The sequence below is a fragment of the Aquarana catesbeiana genome, linkage group LG01 (assembly GCF_042186555.1).
Source record: "Aquarana catesbeiana isolate 2022-GZ linkage group LG01, ASM4218655v1, whole genome shotgun sequence".
Taxonomy (NCBI): Eukaryota; Metazoa; Chordata; class Amphibia; order Anura; family Ranidae; genus Aquarana; species Aquarana catesbeiana.
This window is the reverse complement of record NC_133324.1, coordinates 906878206-906901581: the sequence shown is the minus strand read 5'-3', so window position 1 is coordinate 906901581 and position 23376 is coordinate 906878206. Positions and strand designations below refer to the sequence as shown.

At 42.3% G+C, this 23376-nt stretch overlaps 1 long non-coding RNA gene and 1 gene segment (V, D, J or C); both read left to right on the top strand.

Annotated features, from left to right (window-relative positions):
• LOC141120204 (uncharacterized) overlaps nt 1–662 on the top strand; it is a 115708-nt gene extending 115046 nt beyond the window's left edge. The window contains exon 2 of the long non-coding RNA XR_012239535.1: nt 367–662. This is a non-coding gene — a long non-coding RNA (uncharacterized lncRNA). The remainder of the gene's footprint in view (nt 1–366) is intronic.
• Nucleotides 663–2258: 1596 nt separating this feature from the next.
• LOC141128023 (Ig kappa chain V-IV region S107B-like) lies at nt 2259–22762 on the top strand. The segment is given in 2 exon segments: nt 2259–2280; nt 22452–22762. Coding segments are annotated over 2 exon segments (333 nt in total).
• The last annotated feature ends 614 nt before the right edge of the window (nt 22763–23376 follow it).

Here is a 23376-nt window from a genome sequence, read left to right as displayed (position 1 = left end):
AATAAACATATTTCTTTATAACATTCTTTCTTACATTGGTGATCATCATTGTAAATCAGTAAATGAGGTGTAGAACATGAAATCTAGTGGATTTGCATTGTATAATTTGCATGTTTCCTGTCCCCCATATGTGATGTCGGGGGGTTTCCCCTCTAATGATTGCAGCTGTTATATAGGAGACATTGTACAGGTGACATCTCAGTAGTCTGTGTGTGTCAGTGCAGAGACATCAAGATGGGTTCTCAGGGGGTTCTGCTGCCTCTCATACTGCTTTATATTCAGGGTGAGAGATTCTCATAGTAATGTATATAATGATAGGGGGATTGTAGAAAAAAACTAAGTCAAATCATGTTCTTATTTTCTCAGGATCCTGGGCACAGATTATACTGACACAGACCCCGAATGAGATCACTGCAACTCCAGGACAGACAGTCACCATCTCATGTAAATCCAGTTCTACTGTCAGCACCAGCGTTTTACACTGGTACCAGCAGAAATCAGGACAACGTCCAACACTGATTATCTATAGTACAAGCAACCTTCAGTCTGGAGTCCCAGCCAGGTTCAGTGGATCTGGATCTGGAATAGATTATACTCTTAAAATCAGCGACATAAAGGATGAAGATGAAGCAGATTATTTTTGTCATCAGTATCAGAGCTACCCTGTCACACAGTGATACAGAGCCGTACAAAAACCTCCTTCCTCTATTTCTTCTACTTACAATGAACAATGTATCTTGTGTAGAAAAGGCTCCATAGTCTGTTTCCTGTCGCATCATGGCAGCATACACTTTGGGTTGTGACTCCGCCCCTCTCAACCTGATAGGACCACATAGCTATAAGTTGTAAAGATGGCCCCCGCCCCAGTATTCTCTTATTTTTCCTCACCTGAGAAGGACTGAAGATGTCAGAAGCACCCCCTTACCGAACTCGCCCCAGCCAGGTTCTAGCCTCTCCTGGGTGGAAGTCCTTGCCTGTACAGCCTCTAAATGAGCTAGATGGAAGGAACCCCACTCTGGTGGTCTCAGGGGTATGTGCGGCTCCAGTATAAGCCTTAAACAGGCTTAGTTGTGTGCAGCGGTCTCCATCTGTCTTTCCATCTCTTGGTGCAGCTTGCTGGGCTCTGTGGTTCTCCTCTGTCTCTCCCCTGTGTCTTCAGATGTCTCAGCGCTTCCGCACATGCTCAGTAAACGTTTTAGGGCGTCCTGGCACATTTGCCAGGTTCCAAGATGGCGCCGAGAGCAGCTCGGTGCTACTGCACATGTGCGGCCGGTTCATGACCCCGGCGGCCATGACGGTTTATTTAAAAAGCTCAGAGATGTCATTTCTGATGCCTCCAGCTTCCTGAGCATATCTGACGCTGCTATCAACTCTGCTATCAGCTCTGCCTCACCTCTGACGCTCCCTCCTTGGGGTAAGTGTTTCTCTCTCCCCCTGGTTCCTCTGTTTGTTTGCTTGCATGTTTACACCTGCCTGTATCCCTCCAGGATATCACAGTTATCCTTTCTATGGAGACCGCTGCCCCAGCAGATCACCATCAGCCCAATAGGTAAGGGGGGGGATGTTCATGGTAAGTAGTGAAGATTGAAAAAGAGAGCAGGATCGTACTAATGCTGCCTAATCGGTCAGCCCACCAGGTCACCAAGATCGTCTAAGTCAAGGCGAAGAGAGACCTCACGCAGGAGAAGCCGCTCCAGCCATAGGCGAAGCCGCTCACGCGGCAGAAGTCGCTCAGCCCACAGGGGAAGCCGTAGGAGGAGCCGTTCCTACTCCAGGCATAGACATTCCCATTATAGAAGATCCCCTGCACGTAGACGCCAGTCTCCTGCACATCCTCCCCGTCCAGCGGGGAATGCTTGCTGGGTATGCGGGGCCACAGCTCTACCAGACAGGCTGGCCTGCCGCAGGTGTATGGACGAAGCCACCAGGGAGAAGGAGCTAGTCGCTGTGGAACCTACCGGGGTCCCTGCTACGCATATCTCAACCCCAGATGTGGAGGCTACAGCCCTGAGCGCCTCACCATCCCATCCTAGTACATCTAGGGAACAAGAGTTTCCATCAGACGAGGAAGAACTGGAAGCGGCAGCAGGCTTTGATTTCTCGCTCATAGGACCCTTTGCAAAATCGGTCAAGGAAGCGATTAACTTGGAGGAACCTGAGGAGGTACAGCAGAAGCAAAGGAAGTATTTCCCGAATCTCAAGAAGGTACCTGAAGCCTTCCCATTTATAGAGGAACTGGATGAGCTTATTAAGGAAGAATGGTAGAATCCAGAGAAGAAGGTTAGTCTTTCTAACAGACTTACTAAGCTATATCCTCTGAAAGAGCCCAGAGTAGCTCCCCTGGTCTCCCCTCCAGTGGTGGACGCCTCTTTGATGCGCCTAGCCAGGCATGTGACGCTTCCCATTGAAGACGCAGTGACGTTCAGGGATGTTCTGGACAGGAAGGTGGACACAGACCTTAAAAGGGCTTACGTTTTTGCAGGAGGCGCCTGCAGACCAGCAGTGGCTTTGGCCACAGTCGGGAAAGCTATTTCCGGGTGGTCTTTGAACACCGCGAAGCTCGTTGCTGAAGGCGCAGATCAGGACCAGATCGTTAAAGCCCTACAGGAACTCAGTCTCGCAGGAGACTTTGTGGCGGAAGCCTCGGTGGACACCATTAGGTCCGCTTCAAGGTCTATGCTAGCAACGGTAATGGCCAGGAGGGTGTTATGGCTTAAGCCCTGGTCGGCCGACCCGGCCTCAAAGTCCAACTGGTGCAGGATTCCATATGATGGAGTTAACCTCTTTGGTGCAAAGCTGGATACAGCAATATCCAAAGTGACAGGCGGGAAGTCTGGTCTTATTCCCTTAGACAGAAGGCCAAAACAACAAAGAGCGCCTCCCTTCAAGCGCAATCTCCCGGAGAGATACAGGGATGCAAAGTCCTATAGGCTTGGGAAGGAGTACAGGAGAACTTGGAAGAACCCTCAGACGTCCTTCCTCTAATTTCAGAAAACCAAAATGCCTGCTTCCAATGAACAGAAACCTTTTTGAAGGTACGTCCGCCCAACCAGCGGTAGTGGGTGCCAGGCTCACAAGATTCGGGTTGGTTTGGGCGGAATTGATAAAGGACCCATGGACAGTATCCACCATCCGGGTCGGACACAGGTGGTCATTCAAGAACCGCCCCCCAAGGGGTCACTTCTGTGCAACCAGGCTTCCTCCTTCCAGGGAGAAAAGGTTGTCTTTGGTCCAGTACATCCAGGATCTGTTAAGGAAACAGGCAATAGTGGAAGTCGCACCATCCCAAAGAGGTCAGGGTTTCTATTCCCCACTCTTTCTAGTACGAAAAAAGTCAGGGGACTTCCGTCCTGTTATGGACCTAAAGAAACTCAACCGGTCAATCCGGGTAGAAACATTCCGGATGGAAAGCCTCCAGTCGATCCTTCAAGCAATAAATCGGGGGGACTGGATGCTCTCGATCGATCTGCAAGACGCATACTTACATATCCCGATCCACTCAGAGTTCCAGAGATTCCTCCGCTTCACGATAAACAGCTGGCACTTCCAATTCTGAAGTCTTCCGTTCGGGATCTCCACCGCACCCAGGACATTCACGAAGGTCCTATTGCCCGTGATAGCCCACTTGAGAGAGGGGATTGAGAGTCCACCATTACCTGGACGACATCCTGCTTCTCTCGAACAACAAGGAGTCTCTCATCCAGCATCGGGGAATCCTGGTCTCCACTTTACAGTCTCTAGGGTGGCTGATAAACTGGAAGAAGAGCAGTATTCATCCCACTCAGAGGATGGTCTTTCTAGGGGCCAAGCTGGACACGAGAGAGAACACGGTGGAACTTCCAGAGGAGAAGATTTCCCCCCTGATTCAGAAAGTGAAGAAGGCCATCTCGGCCAGGAGATTACCAGCCAGAACATGCCTCAGTATCCTGGGCTCCTTAGCATCCACCATTCCGATGGTTCAGTGGGCGCAATGGAACTCGAGGCCTTTCCAGATTTCCTTCCTCCGCCAGTGGAACGGTGTTTCGATGTCGCAGTCGATTCACATCCCTCAAGAGGTGAAGCAGTCATTGCTGTGGTGGATACGGCCTCGCAACCTAGGAAGGTGCAAGCACATAATCACCCCTTACCAGGAGACGGTGACCTCAGATGCCAGTCTGCAGGGGTGGGGAGCCCACCATCAGCACTTTGCGGCCCAAGGCCGCTGGCCATTCAGGGCACAGGACACAGTGTCGAATGTGTTAGAAATGAGAGCAGCATTCCAAGCGCTCCTGTCCTTCGGCTCGCTTTTGAGAGGGAAACATGTTCTTCTAAGAATGGACAACAAGGTCGCGGTTGCCTATATCAACAGGCAGGGGGGCACCAGAAGCAGGTCCATGATGCAGGAGGTCCGTCCTGTTCTAGAGTGGGCACAACTGAACCTGTTAAGCTTAAGGCCAGTCTATGTTTCGGGAGTCCAGAATGTGCTGGCCGACTCGCTGAGCAGGAATTTCACCTCCAATCACGAGTGGTCTCTGAACCCACAGGCCTACGCCCTCATATCCAGGACTTGGGGTCCTCCAGAGATAGACCTGACGGCAACCCCAGAGAATGCGAAATGTCGGAGATTTCTATCGAGAATACCATTCCCTTCAGCGGAGGGGACGGACTGTCTCCTGCACCCCTGGAATTTCCATCTAGGATACATCTTTCCTCCAACTCCACTCATAACGAGGTTTCTCCTGAGACTCAAGGAGTCATCGGCACTGGTGGTGGCAGTAATTCCCTTCTGGCCGAGGAGGCCATGGTTTACCACTCTGATACAGCTGAATACGGCAGATCCCCTGCCCCTTCCGTTGTCACCAGACCTACTCTCCCAGGGTCATCTTCTTCACCCGAACCCGGAGAAGCTACATTTGATGGCCTGGAGGCTGAAAGGGCTTGGTACCTAGAGCAAGGATGCTCCCAGAGAGTGGTGGATACCCTACTCCAGGCCAGGAGACCTACCACGAATATTACTTACAGGCGAGTCTGGGAGAAGTTTACCGCCTTCGCTCAACAGCAAGGTTGGGACTCATCCTCACCATCGGTGTCACAGGTCCTGGAGTTCCTTCAACTAGGCCTAGAGAAGGGTCTTAGATCAAGTACTCTGAAGGTCCAAGTCTCGGCCTTGTCCGCCCTGACAGGAGTCAGATGGGCACAAGATCCCCTTGTGGTTCAGTTCCAACGGGCCTGTCTAAAGCTGAGACCTCCTAGGAAAACCTTCCTTCCCAGTCTGGGACCTCTCAGTTGTACTGGAAGCTCTATCTAAGGAACCCTTCTTTCCGAATGAGAACATATCCTTATGGGATCTGATGCTAAAAGTCTCATTCCTGATAGCCATAACATCGGCTAAGCGGGTGTCAGAGATGCAGGCCTTAATGGTTAGTGATCCATATCTGGTATCTGCCAGACAGATTAGTCTTAAAACCTTCAGACCGGTTCATACCCAAGGTATCCTCATCCTTTCACTTCAACCAAGAGATTAACCTTCCGGCACTCACCACGGAACAGGGCGATCCTCACCCACTGGACGTCAAGGGTAATGTCCTGGAGTACCTCACAGCTACAAGATCCATCAGGAAAACGGAAAGTCTCCTAATTATTCCGCATGGATTCAGGAGAGGTCAAGCGGCATCCTCACGCACCATTGCGTCATGGCTGGTGAAGACCATAAAAAAAGGCCTATTCATTGAGCAGTCAGCAAGTACCTGAGGGCTTAAGGGCACATTCCACCAGGGCAGTGGCAACCTCCTGGGCGGCATATTGTAGAGTCTCGGCGGAGACAATTTGCAGAGCGGCTACCTGGTCTTCCAGGAACACCTTTATGACCCATTACAAAGTGGATTCCGCCTGTTTATCCACAGTGGATTTCGGAAGAGCCGTTATCCAGGCCAATTCTTCTGTTCTCTGATTAATAAACTTAGTTTGAATCCCCACCCAGTCTTTGCGAGTTACTCCCCAAAGTGTATGCTGCCATGATGCGACAGGAAAACGGAAAATTGTATACTCACCTTTCCGTAATTTTCCTTTCCTGTCGTATCTTCATGGCAGCATACAATTTCCCACCCGTCTAAGGTGATATATATACGGAGAATACTGGGACGGGGGCCATCTTTACAACTTATAGCTATGTGGTCCTATCAGGTTGTGAGGGGCGGAGTCACAACCCAAAGTGTATGCTGCCATGAAGATACGACAGGAAAGGAAAATTACGGAAAGGTGAGTATATAATTTTCCGTTGTCTGTCGGTCCAAAAGACATCCAAATGTGTTTCCAGGTATTCTTCTGTTCTGTCATTTTGCTTTATAATCTGGAGGAGAGTTTTGTAGGGTGATAAAGTCAGTGTTAATTTTGACAGCAAATTTCAATTTAGTTTTAGTCTTATGCCCCTTACACACGGTCGGATTTTCCGACGGAAAATGTGTGATAGGACCTTGTTGTTGGAAATTCTGACCGTGTGTAGGCTCCATCACACATTTTCCATTGGATTTTCCGACACACAAAGTTTGAGAGCAGGAGATAAAATTTTCCGACAACAAAATCCGTTGTCGGAAATTCCGATCGTGTGTACACAAATCCGACGCACAAAGTGCCACGCATGCTCAGAATAAATAAAGAGATGAAAGCTATTGGCCACTGCCCCGTTTATAGTCCCGACGTACATGTTTTACGTCACCGCGTTCAGAATGATCGGATTTTCCGACAACTTTGTGTGACCGTGTGTATGCAAGACAAGTTTGAGCCAACATCCGTCGGAAAAAATCCTAGGATTTTGTTGTCGGAATGTCCGAACAAAGTCCGACCGTGTGTACGGGGCATTACTCTGCCACATTGTCAACTCTTCAGCCAGGATTTCAGAGTTGTCAACTGGTATTTCCTGATAGTCCCAGGCAAAGGGAACCCCACCCTGCTGCTGAGCAGAGTCTAGCAGCCGTCTGTAGGCGATCTCCAGCTCCCATTCCTGAACAGCCAGAAACTCCAAATCTTCCTGTGCCCAGTGCACTTCTGAGACATTCAGTCTTCGCTCTCTGTGCTCCATTATTTCCTCCAAACGCCACTCCTGATCACTCCCAAAGTCAGGGTCCTTGGACAGCCTCCAGTACAACAATCCCAGGCCATCGTAGTCAAAGCCTTCCATGGGGCTGTCCCGGGTGAGTCTGTCACAGTCCCATTTTAGTCTTTTGACTAAAATGGCATTTTAGTCTTTTGACTAAAATGCCATTGTAGTTTTAGTCATATTTTAGTCATCTCAATTGTTTACGTTTTAGTCGTATTTTAGTCGACTAAAATAGTATTCATTTAGCCGACTAAAATGTTTTAGTCGTTTTAGTCGACAAAATTAACACTGGATAAAGTATATGATACAGTACGAGTTGAACAAAATGCTCTAGCTTTATGTGTGAACAGTAAGCATGACTTTCTTTTTCACACTGTAACAGCATGTATGATCGAACATAAAAGCATCCTGTCATAATGTGTTATGCATAAGCTACATAACAGTGTCTGTTACAATACAGGAGACACTAGGTGCAATACCCAAATAGGTCACTAGGTGGTAGCAAATACAATGTAATAGAACCCAATGAGTGCAGACTACAGCGAGGGATGACTAATACAATAAAGTAGAGCTGCACGATTCTGGCTAAAATGAGAATCACATTTTCTTTTTGCTTAGAATAAAGATCACGATTCTCTCACGATTTTCACGGCGTAACATCATCTTTCATATTATACAAAAAAATTGGGCTAACTTTACTGTTTTTTTCCTTTTTTTATTACAGTGTGATATAAAATATTGCAACAGCCACCATTTTATTCTCTGGGGTCAGTAAAAAATATATATATAAAGTTTGTAGGTCCTAACTAATTTTTTTATAAATAGAAATACTGATTTTATCTTGTAAGCAACAAGTGTCAGAAAAAGGCTCATGCCCCGTACACAAAATCGGATTTTCCGACAACAAATGTTGGATTTCAACTTGTTGGCGAAAAGTCCAACCGTGTGTATGCTCCATCGGACATTTGTTGTCAAACTTTCCGCCAACAAATGTTGGCTAGCAGGTTCTCAAATTTTCCACCAACAAATGTGTGTTGTCAGACTTTCCGATCGTGTGTACACAAGAACGTCGGACAAAAATCCAAAGTACAAACACAAATGCTCGGAATCAATGCTCACCAAACACAACATTAGCAGAAGGAGCCCAAAGGGTGGAGCATGACTATTGAACTTCCTTTTTATCGGCTGTTTGTACGTCTTGTACATCACTACGTTCGTAATTGTTGGCCAACATTTGTGTGACCGTGTGTATGCAAGACAAGTTGTAGCCAACAACCTTCAAACAAAATTCCACGGTTTCGTCGAAAAGTCAGATCGTGTGTACGGGGCATCAGCCTTTAAGTCTTTAGGTGATTAAACTGCCCTTATTTAAATCCCTTTGATCTAAAATAACTAAATTTTACAATGTTACTCTTTATCTCCGCCTAAATGATGTTGTGATAAACTTGGCAGGCTGCCTGTTTTTTTTTTTTTTTTTCACAGCTGTCAGCTGTGAGCAGAGAACTCTCTGCACTGAATCGAGGAAATGCTGTTTTAAGATCTTGAGGGGGGTTGAATCACAATCTCGATTCTTTAACGATTAATTGTGCAGCTCTACAATAAAGCGGTAAAGAACACAGCTGCTTGCACTTCCTTTATGACAGGGTCTCTCTTACAGTGGGGCAGACTGGCTCTTGAAGTCCAGATGAGCTGCTGGAGAGATCCCAGGACCAGATCCACAGGCAAGTGAAGGAAAAAGTCTCTGATCCAGACATACAGGCAAATGGCTGTGTGGCTAACATAGCATAGGGGATGTCATATGAGCCTGGGAGTGTAGTATAGAACATTAAAGCTGTTATATACCCGCACTGAAATGTTATTATTTTTTTTTAAACAAAAAACCTGTAAGGCAAAGGCATAATGGGCTAGTATGCAGCGCATACTAGCTCGTTATGAAATACTCACCTTAGAATGAGGCCTTGGCATCTGATCTCGGTCCACCCCAAGGGAGCTGACATGTTCCCTCAGTGTTTCTTCCGGGTTCGCAGCCCCGGTGCTGTGAGTGGCATGCATGCGGCGGTCTTCTTCCCAGCAGGGTCAGCAGCGTCTGCCAGACCTTCGGCCAGGCCTTCACAGCGCATGCGCCGCTGACGTCAGCGGCTGCATGCAAAGTGAATATCTCCTATACCGCAAAGGTTTAGGAGATATTAATTTTACCTACAGGTAAGCCGTATTATAGGCTTACCTGTAGGTAAAAAAAGGGTATACAATCACTTTAATATTAACAGTAGGGAACACAGTAATAGAACATATGAGAACACTTCTACAAATGGCCACTAGATGTCAGTAGAGTTCCTGAGTTCAGTTCAGCTTGTAAAAAAGAAGATAATGGGGTTGATTTACTAAAGGCAAATCTACTCTGCATTACAAGTGCACCTGAAAGTGCAGTCACTGTAGATCTGAGGGGAAGATCTGAAATGAGGGGAAGCTCTGCTGATTTCTTCATCCAATCATGTACAAGCAAAAATGCTGTTTTATATTTTCCTTACATGTTCCGCTCAGATCTACAGCGACTGAATTTACAAGTGCACTTGTAGTACAATGTCTCTCACATGTCCACCTTATGAAGGAAGGTTCTGAGAAGGCTGTCCACAAGGTTTAGGAGTGGGTCTATGGGAATGTTTAACCATTCTTCTGGAAGCGCATTTGTAAGGTCAGGCACTGATGTGGAGGAGAAGGCCTGGCTCGCAGTCATCACTCTAATTCATCCCATAGGTGTTCTATCGGGTTAAGGTCAGGCCAGTCAAATTCCTCTACCCCAAACTTACTCATCCATGTCTTTATGGACCTTGTTTTGTGCACTGGCGTGCAGTTATGTTGGAACAGGAAGGGGTCATCCCCAAACTGTTCCCACAAAGTTGTGAGCATGAAATTGTCCAAAATGTCTTGGTATTCTGACGCCTTAACAGTTCCCTTCACTGGAACTAAGGGGTCTAGCCCAACCCCTGAAAAACAACCCTACACCATAATCTCCCCTCCACCAAATGATTTGGACCAGCACACAAAGCAAGGTCCATAAAGACATGGATGAGTGAGTTTGGGGTGGAGGAACTTGACTGGCCTGCACAGAGTCCTGACCTCATTCCAATGAATTAGAGTGGAAACTGCGAGCCAGGCCTTCTCCTCCAACATTAGTGTGTCTGACCCAGTGTTTCTCAACTCCAGTCCTCAAGGCGCACCAACAGGTCATGTTTTCAGGATTTCCACTATTTTGCACAGGTGATTTAATCAGTTTTCACTGCCTTAGTAATTACCACAGCAGTTTCATCTGAGGGAAATCCTGAAAACATGACCTGTTGGTGCGCCTTGAGGACTGGAGTTGAGAAACACTGGTCTGACCTCACAAATGTGCTTCTGGAAGAATGGTCAAACATTCCCATAGACACACTCCTAAACCTTGTGGACAGCCTTCCCAGAAGAGTTGAAGCTGTTATAGCTGCAAATGATGGGTGCTAATTCAATATTAATTTATCAGAAGAGACAGCAGACAGCAGATTTATTCAGCTTTAGAAGATCTTCCCTCCCTCCTAAATTATTAAAGCTGAACTACACTTTATCTGAGCACCACAAACCAAAAGTGTTATTGAATTTATTTTTCTCTTTCAATAATTTTTATTTCAAAGACATGTGCAATTCGTTTAGTTCGAATTAGTTTTTTAACGAATTTAGACAAATTTGTTAATTCGCAACTATCCAAATTTTCTAATTTCCGAATATTCAAAAATTCAGAAATTTTGAAGATTCAGAAATCTAAAAATAAGTATGAAAATCCAAAAATTCAAATGAACAAAAATCCGAAAAAAGGAACGTAAATCCAAAAATTCAAAATCCTGAAAATTTGAAAATCTGAAATAAATACTACTAATAATAACTTAACTATTACTAACTATTAAATTATAGGTATTGGAATTTCCTTTCAAATTTGGCTGTTAGTGAACGTAATGAATATGAATTTATCTGAAGTTACAAATTATCCGTAATAACAAATGCCGTATCTAAACGAATGGAACGTAACAAATGAATAACAATAAATAACAATAATTATAATAATAAAAGCACATTATTAGTAATTATTATTTAGTTTTTTTTCCGAATTTCCTAATTTTCAAATTTACAAATTCTGAATGTTCGAATTTCTGAAAAAAAACAAAAACGAATGAAACGAAAACTAAAACGAACACATTTTTAAGCAGTGCACAGGGGAGTGTTAATGTCAAGGATTAGCCCCTCAAGGCACGATACCTCATTCCGAGAAGATATTAGGATTGGGGAGGCTCTATGGTCCAGGCTCTATGGCTCTATGGCCCATCAGCATCCTTATAGAAGTTATTAAAGCATAACAAATATAATTATAAAAAAGAAAAACGTGGAAGAAAGAAAGTAGGAGAAAAGGCTGGAGTTGGTTCTCTTAGTCCAGGCCTCCATCCACAAGGTGTCCCAGTGTCTAGGGAGGAACACAATCCAGGGGTTCCACACTTTTTCAAACCTGCCTTGTTTATCTCTAAATAGAGATGCGGTTTTAGCGTCTCTGGGTATATTCTGTCCCATCACCGACTGGACAAGATTAAACATTCTAATCCAAAAACATTTGACCTTCAGACAGGACCACCAAACATGGTATTTATTTATTTTTTTGAATATTCAAAGCAAACTCAATCATTCATCTATGTCTCCATGCTTTATTTTGCTAAGAAATCACTTTGAAAAACACCCCCCCTAGCATTTCTGGTTGTGACCATCTTGAGTAAAGGCATATGATGCATGTAGCATTTGCTTCCTGGAATCCATTTGCCCTTAGCTCAGGCATGCAGACAGGAGGGTGTGCTTAGCTGAGAAAACCCCTCCTGAGGACTCCTGGGATGTATGGCATAATTTGCCTAGGCATGAAAACTAAAAACAAGTAAAAATAATATACTTTCCTGTCATTTTACTAATGCTACCATCATAAAGATTCAATATAGTCAATATTGATTAAGAGAGTGATTGTCACGGCTTCAATGACAGGATTTTACCTTTCCAACAAAAAAAATGGTACCTGATCAATCCCCTCATCTGGCATTTTTGTTTGTTATACCTGTCCTGAACTTCTGATAACACTACACCTTGAAGACATGTTGTGTATCCACAAGACATCTGTGATGGCACTAGTTTTTAAATTAACAACTGTAAGCTCCAGTCTGCTGGATATTATGCTTTTTTTTTTTCAATTTCTTATATAAATCAATAAAGCTGTGTCCTTGTCCTTCCAAAGAAGAACAGTTCAGGATTTTTATGTGGGAAAGGTATACTCTGTATGGTGTTTATAGCCTACTTATGAGCCTAATTGCTGTGTGCACAGCACATGTATGCCACAGTCTTTGCAATCTCAAAATACTCCTTTAAAGGCAACTTTGGCTTCCTAACCAAAATAACATATAATTGTTTTCATCCATGCAAACTAAACGGTAAATGTAAAACCACAAGATTTACATAACTTTCTATACACAGTTTGTGTGTGTGTGGGGGGAACACCTCCCCTGTCACTCTCTCTATATATCTCATTGTACAGGAGACGTCTTCTAGTTTGGATCTGACCCTCCAGAAACATCAAGATGTTTTCTCCCAGTTATCTGCTGGCTGTCATCTTCATTTCTATTCAGGGTGAGAGATGAGGCTCCTTCCATCATCCTCTGCACATACATCTATACATTCTACAATAAATACACACATCAGGATTGATAGGAAATCAATAATCAATATGTCTCTTCCCATCCTCAGGATCCTGTGGACAGATTGTGATTACTCAGACTCCGGATTCTATCTCTGTGTCCCCGGGACAGACAGTCACCATCACATGTACATCCAGTACTAGTATTACTAGTTATGGTACTACCTGGTTAGCCTGGTACCAACAGAAGCCCCAACAACCTCCAAAACTTCTTATATATGCTGCAAGCAATCGTCAGTCTGGGATCCCGGACAGGTTCAGTGGTTCTGTATCGGGAAATGAATACAAACTAACCATCACTGGAGGAACTGAAGATGATGAAGGACGTTATTACTGTTTGCAGTATGACACCACCCCATACACACAGTGATACAGAGCCGTACAAAGACCTCTTTCCTCTTTTATAACCCACAGCAATCATTCATGTGATGACATAACATATAAATATAATAATTATAATACTAAAGCGCTGGTGTAGTGAACTGAAAATGTTCATATTTTTCTCACGAACATAAGTGGCACTGTGTTTTAATACATTGGTAATAGAGCACCAATCTTGTTTATTTATAACATATAAATAGCTGTAATACAATTCTGAAAATGAATTGTGATCATTAGCAGGGAAATTATTCATTTAATTTTGGATGGAAGAAAAAGGTGTCATATCAATTATCTGATATTCCTTATCACACTGTCATGCTGCCCCTTTGCTACCCTTTCCATTTAATTTCCTTGTCAAAAGAAGTTTATTGAGTATACAATGTTATAAAGATACATAAAGTAAGTTTACAAGGATCTATAAAGTAAGCTCATTGTTTTACAGTAGGGTTTATATAGGTAAATATCATGAAATTTCAAATATTAAACATTGGGTTCACGTAAACCTAAATTAAAGATATATATAATTTCCTTAGTTACTTTTGTAGGTATTTAAATGATTTATACCTACTATACATATTGTTTACAAGTAGAGTGTATATAGGTCAAATAAATTCTGATAATGAGCTTTAATCGTAAGGTGGAGAAAAGGAAAGAGAAAGAAGAAAAAAGGGTTGAAAGGTAGAGGTATGGTCCACACGGTTGTCCCGCTCGTCAGTTTATTATTCTTTTTAGTTCTCTTTGAAGCCTTAGAATGGGTGTCTCTGTAAGTCATTTAATCTGTTACCATGGCAACAGGACAGAGTCATTGAAGTTTGACAGGAACTGTTGTTTTATCCAAGGATGCCAAAGTTTTTCAAATTTTGGAATTTGATTTTGATCGATGGCTACCATCTTAGCATGGGACATTGTATTATTCATTCTGTGAATTGTTTCTGCTAGTACCAATGTAGGAGATTTCCATGCCTTGGCCACTGTTTGTTTTGCAGCCGTTATTAGTTGGATCATAAGTTTGAATTGAGAGAGTGTTAACCATTCCGGTTTTAGATTAAGTAAAGTTAAATATGGATCTGGTTGTATTATTTTTTTAAATATTTTAGATGCAATCACGAAGACTTCCTTCCAGAAGGTTTGGATTACTGGGCACGTCCACCATATGTGTAAATATGTGCCTATTTCTGGGCATCCTCGAAAACAAAGAGCTGAGGTATTAGGCGAATATTTTGCCACTCTAGCGGGTACAAGGTACCAGCGAGTTAGGACTTTATAATTTGTCTCCAGTGCTAAGATGTTGGGTGAAGATGACTTAGATGTGAGCCATATGTTAGACCAGTCCGTGTCTTCTAAAGTTCGTCCCAGGTCCTCCTCCCACCTCTGAACGTAAGAGGGTCTATTAAGATTTGGTACTCCATATAATTGATTATAAAGTGATGAAATTGTACCTTTAGCAAATGGATCTTTTGTACAGATTGATTCAAAAATGGATAATTGGGATAATGGTGTATCCCCCTTTAGGAATGGTGTATAGAAATTTTTGATTTGGAGATATCTAAATATCTCAGAGTTTGGTAGATCATATTTTTCTCTAAGCGATGGGAATGAAAGGAATGATTTAGATGCTATGAAGTCATTTAGTGTCTGAATGCCTGATGTTGTCCAAGCTTTAAAAGAATTTGGGTAGATCCATGCCGGATAAAAGGCCGGATTTCTGATAAAAGAAAGGAGAGGATTGTGTGGAGATTGTAACTGATATTTGGTTTTTAGTTTATCCCAGAGAGATAAGAAGTATTTAGTTATGGGATTATGAATTTTAAAGCGGTCTTTAGGATCAAGCCATAATAAATTTGATATTAATAGAGGGTCATTTTCTGAAGCCTCTATAAATACCCATAATGGGATTTCCTGTTTTGCATGGTATTTGGACAGACTGGCCAAATGTGCCGCTCTGTAGTAGTTAGTAAAATTAGGGTATCCCAGGCCTCCTTTATTTTTGGGAAGATGTAGTGTGTGTATAGGTATACGTGGTTTAGAAGAGCCCCATATAAACGAAGTTGCTCTTTTTTGTACTATTCTCAAAAAATAGGAAGGAATTGGAATAGGGAGGACTCTGAATAGATAAAGCAATTTGGGTAGAATAGTCATTTTGATTGCATTAATCTTCCCCATCCAGGATAAAGGAAGTTGCGACCATTGTTTTATTAGATTTGTGATCTGTCTTAATACAGGAGGATAATTGGTTGAGAATAAGTCAGAATGAGAGGCTGTTAAATGAATTCCAAGATATGGGATTGATTTTTCTGCCCATGTGAATGGGAGTGCAGCCCTAGCCGGGATCAATTCCATGTTTGTGAGTGAAATATTAAGCACTAGGCATTTCTTAGGATTAATCATAAGGCCGGATAGGGCTGCAAATCCATCAAGAGCTGGTATTAAGTTAGGACCAGAGACCTGTGGTGATGATAGAAAAAGTAATATATCGTCTGCAAATATACATAATTTGTGTGTAATACCTCCTACTTCAATGCCAGTTATAGTTTGGTTTGTTCTGATATATTGGGCCATGGGTTCGAGTATAAGGGCAAATAATAAGGGTGATAATGGGCAACCCTGTCGGGTACCTCTTTCGATATTAAAGGCTTCAGATTTGTATCCAGCATATTTTATATAGGCTTTGGGTTTATTATATAATGCTTTGATCCATGTTAAAAAGTGGGGTCCAAAACCCCATTTTTGTAATGAATATTGCATATATTGCCAGGATACTGTGTCAAATGCCCTCTTAATATCGAGAGATAGAAAACATAAAGGGATTTTCCGTTTTTTAGCAATATGTGCCAATAACACTGCCCTGCGTATATTATCGCCTGCCTGTCTATTTGGCATGAAGCCTACTTGATCTCTATGTATTAATTTTCCTATAATGCTATTGAGGCGTTTTGCTATTATTTTTGCTAATAATTTAATATCGAGGTTTAACAGAGAGATAGGCCGATAATTCACACAGGAAGTATCATCAGAAAGGGGTTTTGGGATCATACAAACAATTGCCATTAGTGTTTCTTGCCGAAAAGAATGTCCATCTAGAAGTTTGTTAAAAGTTTCAGTGAGAATGGGAGAGAGTATTTCTGAGAATGTTTTATAGTATAAAGCCGAGTAGCCGTCTGGGCCTGGTCTTTTGTTAAGTTTTAGGTCTTTTATGGCGTTAGCAACTTCATCTATAGTTATAGGCTCATCCAAACTGCTTTTTTGATTCTGAGATAACTCAGGTAAGGTTATTTTTGAGAAGAAGGATTCAGCCTCTGTAGGATTAAATTCATTGTTTGTCTTGTATAAAGTTGCGAGATGTGAGTGAAATTTATGGACTATTTTAACTGGATTACAAGTGTAAACATTTTTTGATAATTTCAAACGTATTGGTTTGAAAGATTTGTTAGTTGAATTTAATGCCCGAGCCAAATATGTACCTGGTTTGTTTGTATTCATGTAGAAATTGTGTTTGGAGCGTTTGAGGGATTTATCAACTGACTCAGTGAGAAATAGATCGTATTCCAATCTAGATTTTTCCAGATGAGATTTTGTACTCTGAGATGGATTATCTTGAAATGATATGTAGGCTGCATTAAAATTGAGTTCTAGTTTTTTTGCTAGATTTTTGCGTTCCCGTTTAAATAGTGCCATTTGTCTTTGTATTGTACCACGCAAGACAGGCTTATGAGCTTCCCACAGTGTTATTGGGGAGATGTCTGTTGTATTATTAATTGATATGTATTCCTTTAAAGCTTGTTCAATGGCCATCTGATGTAGTGGGTGTTTGAGCATTATGTCCGGTAAGTACCACGTTGGGTCATGCGCTTTTGGTATGGCTGAGGCTATAGTAGTGTATACTGCATTATGGTCAGACCACGGAATCGGAATTATATCTGATGCAATAATTTCTGGTATCATTCCTATTGTTAGAAAAATATGATCTATTCTGGTGAAGGTTTGATGAGGGTGCGAGAAATAAGTGAATTTCTTTTTCATTGGGTTACTTTCTCTCCATGAATCTACCAGATTGTATTTGGAAAGAAGTTGAGAAAAAGGTAATCTAGAGGTTATTTTGGATGGTGTAAAAGGTGATTTATCTAGAAATGGGAGGAGGACCTGGTTCGAATCCCCACACATTATCACTGTTCCTATTTTGTGTGTATTAATCACTTGTAATATATGTGAGAGGAATGGTGTAGGTTGTTTGTTAGGAGCGTAGTAGGAAATCACCGTGATTGCTGTATCCATTATATAACCCATGAGTATCAGGTATCTACCTTCTGGGTCTTTAATTTCTGATGATAAGGTGAATGGTGTGGATCGGTGAAATGCAATTAGAGTTCCCCTTTGCTTGGTACAGGCAGAAGCCGTGTAAATTTGTTGATAAAAAGGAGAAATATATTTTGGAGTAGAATCTTTGGTGAAGTGTGTTTCTTGGAGGCATACTATGTGAGCCTTCTTGTTATGGAAAGTACGGAAGGCTTTGGTCCTTTTTTGAGGGACATTTATTCCCTGAACATTCAGGGAAAGTATATTCAGTGGTGCCATGGCAATAGATCAAATAGTTTTGACTTACTTTTTGTTATGCAGAGCTGACTGCGCAGATCAACCTGTGTGGACTGAAGAGATGAATAGATAGAAAAGAAACCAGTGAATTCTGGAGTAAAGAGTAAACAAAAAACATATGAGATTAGATGATACATTGTATAAATTATTTTTTGCAAGTAATCACAATTTACCCGTGAAAGAGAATAAATCTCTCTCTCAGGGGAATAAGTGCCTTCGTCACACTCCCACATAATATGGTTGGGAGAATGAGGAGGGCTAATGGGGGTACACGGATCTTCCGCTTACAGGAGAGAAGTGCTATGTCAAAAGACATCAAAATGATGTTTCATTAGTTGGAGTGCAGAATATAGTTTTTGTTGAAATTATTTATTCCAGGGTGGTTGTATATGGTTAGTCTTGCCCTAGGCTAAATAATTCAGTTAGAAAGGTACTGTTAATAACTTTGGTATTGATGAAGATAGTTTGAATTATTTTGGGATTTTAACCCTTTTAGAGTAAACAATTACATATTTTATTCATATGTAACTGTTTAGATATGTTAACTCATAAAATTGAGGTTGTATTGCTTCAGATTAGAATAAACAAAAACATAATTCTAGGAACTAGTTAGGTAATAATATATTTGTTTTAAGAAAAGAAAGAAAAAAAAAAAAAAAAAAAAAGCTTCCATTACTTCTGGATTATTGAACATATTTGTCCTAAAAAGTAATAAATCTATTGTTATTACCTGATAATATATAACCGAACAAGAATTTCCTTATTTCACTTATATATTCTAAGGCTATATGAATCAGAAGTAATAAGAAATATAACTGGAATGTAACATGATCCCACACAGTGTGTGACTATCAGAATGCAGTTACATTCAGTTATAAATAAAGGTTTTTTATAGAGAACCATCTCTTAGTATAATAAATGAAGAGATATCAGGAATTAGGATGTCAGTCCATTGAATCTTCTTGGTCCATGGATGATGTGGCATAACGGCCTCTTTTGTGAGAATGATGATTCCCATTTTGTTCTGGAATTTTCTGGGTGTTGCCTGAAGGTGAAGATGATGTCATTCTTCTGCGTGTGGGAGTGTTGCTGCTTGTGGGTTCTGTCAGATTTAATTTTAAAAGGGTTTGTTGTAGTTCATCTGCTGATCTGCTTCTGTAAATTGTACCTTGGTAGTTAAATCTGACTGAAAAGGGGAAGCCCCATTGATACATAATGTTGTGGCGTTGCAGTTCCATTAGTTGGGGTTTCATGGATCGTCTTTTAGTAATAGTAAGTTGGGATAGGTCAGCAAAAATTTGATAATTGTGTCCTTGAAAATTAAGTTCCTTTTTTTCTCTTGCAGCAATTAGTATTTGTTCTTTCGTTCTGTAATAATGAAATTTTGTGATTATATCACGTGGGGGTCCATCTTTCTTTTTGGCTGTGAGGGCTCTGTGTACTCTGTCCAGTTCTAAACGTTCAATAGGGATATCTGGCTTTAGTTCTTGTAATAGAGCAGTAATAGTAGATTGCAGGTCTGTCACAGTTTCAGGTATTCCCCTTATGCGCAAGTTTGAACGTCTGGCTCTATTTTCGTAATCTTCGAGCTTAGTTTGAAGTATTAAATTCTCTTTTTTTAATTGTTCCAATTCTGTTATATTTTCTTGGGTTGTAATTTCAATTTCATCCATTTTTATTTCTAAGGCTGCGGTGCGGTTTCCCAGCTCTCTTATTTCTTTGGTTAGGCTGTTTGTTATTTGGTCTGAGGTTTGTTTTAAAGCCTTATGAAGCATCTTTTCAAATTGTAATAATATTACTGGGGATACTGAGGAGGCTTGTGGAGAAGTTTGTGAGAGGATTTGTTCTGTATCTGACTCAAATGGAGAGTCTTGCTGTGACATTTTCTGTCTGTGAGAGCGCCCTGATGCTGTATCTTGTGAGGTGACTGGAGCTGCTTCAGCTGCAGTGAGTGCCTGTGAGCTCTTTGTGAGGTGATTTTTATTTCTACCACGGTTTCCTCCCAGTACCATATTTCCTGCCCAAACTTTCACAGTTTGTTCCCTGGGGCAAAAAGGTTCAAATGGATACCTTTTGAGCCTGCAGGCTCCGCTTTGTCCTTCTCTTCTCTCCTCAGCGGTGTGGAGCTCTAACAATGCATGTCTGCTCCGCTAGGCTCCGCCTCCTGCCCCTCCTTTCCATTTAATTTCACTCGCTCCGGGCCTTCCTTACAAGTGGTGGCAAACAGGCACATATTGCACATATCTGCATCCATGGGCAGCAAAGGTTTCTGCGCTCTCAACATAGTAACCGAGTTGTCTAAGACAGTTCTGGGGCTCCAGTAATGATTGGGGGGCTGGCAGAACCGCCTCCTAATCATGTGACCACTGTGAAAGCCAATCACAGTGCTCATGTGATCAAACAGACCTTCCTGCCCCCAGGTGTAATAGCCCGGCTAAAGAGACACTGGGGTCTAGGTGGGAAGTGGACATCCCGCCATAAATGTCCACATGAAGGCACTTTCTATTAGGGCTCATTCACTCTGCCCACATGATAAATGCTCCATTTGTGGCTGCAGTGAGCCCAGTGAGTGATGAACATTTCAGTGCATCCCACTGTTTACTTTTTTCAACTTTATTTGAAGTGTACAAAATGACACTTCATTAATGTCTCTGCACAGCAGTGCTGTACATTGTTCTGCTGTGTAGTGACATGAGGTGCCAAACTGAGCGCTGCAGTGAAATGCTACATGTCTGAATTTTACAGAAGCTCCTTGTACCCAACCTCTGGTCTGTATTGCAGTGTGACATAGGGAACATAGGAAACAATTGTGTCCTAGCGCTGACTGGCAATTATCCATTGCAGAAAAATGCCAATCACCGCACTATGTGTGAAGGGGCCTTTAGAGGGGACAACACTCTGCCCCTGTCCTCCAATTGTTCTCTCACATTGTCACCCTGTCACATGATCTCCCACAGGGGACTATTAGTGCTGACACACATCACACAGGAGGGTCCACTTTTGTAGTCTACAAGAAGCCCACCCTAAGAAATGATATGCAGCATTGTGGCTTCAAAAAGACTGAAGGAAATCAGCAGTGCTAAGATGTAACAAGGGATTAAATAGCTGTTAGTGGAGTCATTTGTTACAATAGAACAAACACTCACCGGACACTTTATTAAGTACACCTGTTCAATTGTTGGTAACACAAATTACTAATCAGCCAATCATATGGCAGCAACTCAATGCATTTAGGCATCTAGATGTGGTGAAGACAACTTGCTGAAGTTCAAACTGAGCAATAGAATGGGTAAGAAAGGGGATTTAAGTGACTTTGAACGTGGCATGGTTGTTGGTGCCAGACAGGCTGGTCCAAGTATTTCAAAAACTGCTGATCTACTGGGATTTTCATGCACAATTATCTCTAGGGATTACAGAAAATGATCTGAAAAAGAGAAAATATCCAGTGATTGGCAGTTGTGTGGACTAAAATGCCATGTTGATGTCAGAAGTCAGAGGAGAATGAGCAGACTGGTTCGAGATGATAGAAGGGCAACAGTAACTCAAATAACCACTCGTTACAACCAAGGTATGCAGAGTATTATCTCTGAATGAACAACACATTGAACCTTGAAGCAGATGGGCTACAGCAGCAGAAGACCACACCGGGTGCCACTCCTGTCGGCTAAGAACAGGAAACTGAGGCTACAATTCACACAGATCACCAAAATTGGACAATAGAAGATTGGAAAAACGTTGCTGGTCTGATGAGTCTCGATTTCAGCTGCGACATTCAGATGGTGAGGTCAGAATTTGGTATAAGCAGTTTGCTTGTTCATTTGCTGCTACTTCTACCTTTTGAATGGTCCTTGTCATTACTAATAGAAGGTCCCATCATAACACATTTAGGTCTGAAATACACAATGGGGGTTATTTACTAAAGCCGGAGAGTGCAAAATCAGGCTCACTTCTGTGTAGAAACCAATCAGCTTCTCACCTCAGCTTGTTCAATTAAGCTTTGGCAATACAACCTGGAAGCTGATTGGTTTCTATGCAGAAGTGAGTCTGATTTTACACTCTCCAGCTTTAGTAAATAAACCTCACAATGTTTAACAAAGAGCCAATAAGATCAGAGTAGTGGAAAGGACACATCAACACTTTCTTTTCAGTAGCAAAACATTTTGCACTTCTTGATGCCCATATTGTAGGTATGATCTACACATTTTTCTTCTTACTAATAACTTCACCAAAGTCAAATTAACTTTGAATGGAGTTGTTTACAGGATTCTCAGTATAGTTTGCTATATTTTCCTAAATAAACATATTTCTTTACAACATTCTTTCTTACATTGGTGATCATCATTGTAAATCAGTAAATGAGATGTAGAATATGAAATCTAGTGGATTTGCATTGTATAATTTGCATGTTTCCTGTCCCCCATATGTGATGTCGGGGGGTTTCCCCTCTAATGATTGCAGCTGTTATATAGGAGACATTGTACAGGTGACATCTCAGTAGTCTGTGTGTGTCAGTGCAGAGACATCAAGATGGGTTCTCAGGGGGTTCTGCTGCCTCTCATACTGCTTTATATTCAGGGTGAGAGATTCTCATAGTAATGTATATAATGATAGGGGGATTGTAGAAAAAAACTAAGTCAAATCATGTTCTTATTTTCTCAGGATCCTGGGCACAGATTATACTGACACAGACCCCGAATGAGATCACTGCAACTCCAGGACAGACAGTCACCATCTCATGTAAATCCAGTTCTACTGTCAGCACCAGCGTTTTACACTGGTACCAGCAGAAATCAGGACAACGTCCAACACTGATTATCTATAGTACAAGCAACCTTCAGTCTGGAGTCCCAGCCAGGTTCAGTGGATCTGGATCTGGAATAGATTATACTCTTAAAATCAGCGACATAAAGGATGAAGATGAAGCAGATTATTTTTGTCATCAGTATCAGAGCTACCCTGTCACACAGTGATACAGAGCCGTACAAAAACCTCCTTCCTCTATTTCTTCTACTTACAATGAACAATGTATCTTGTGTAGAAAAGGCTCCATAGTCTGTTTCCTGTCGCATCATGGCAGCATACACTTTGGGTTGTGACTCCACCCCTCTCAACCTGATAGGACCACATAGCTATAAGTTGTAAAGATGGCCCCCGCCCCAGTATTCTCTTATTTTTCCTCACCTGAGAAGGACTGAAGATGTCAGAAGCACCCCCTTACCGAACTCGCCCCAGCCAGGTTCTAGCCTCTCCTGGGTGGAAGTCCTTGCCTGTACAGCCTCTAAATGAGCTAGATGGAAGGAACCCCACTCTGGTGGTCTCAGGGGTATGTGCGGCTCCAGTATAAGCCTTAAACAGGCTTAGTTGTGTGCAGCGGTCTCCATCTGTCTTTCCATCTCTTGGTGCAGCTTGCTGGGCTCTGTGGTTCTCCTCTGTCTCTCCCCTGTGTCTTCAGATGTCTCAGCGCTTCCGCACATGCTCAGTAAACGTTTTAGGGCGTCCTGGCACATTTGCCAGGTTCCAAGATGGCGCCGAGAGCAGCTCGGTGCTACTGCACATGTGCGGCCGGTTCATGACCCCGGCGGCC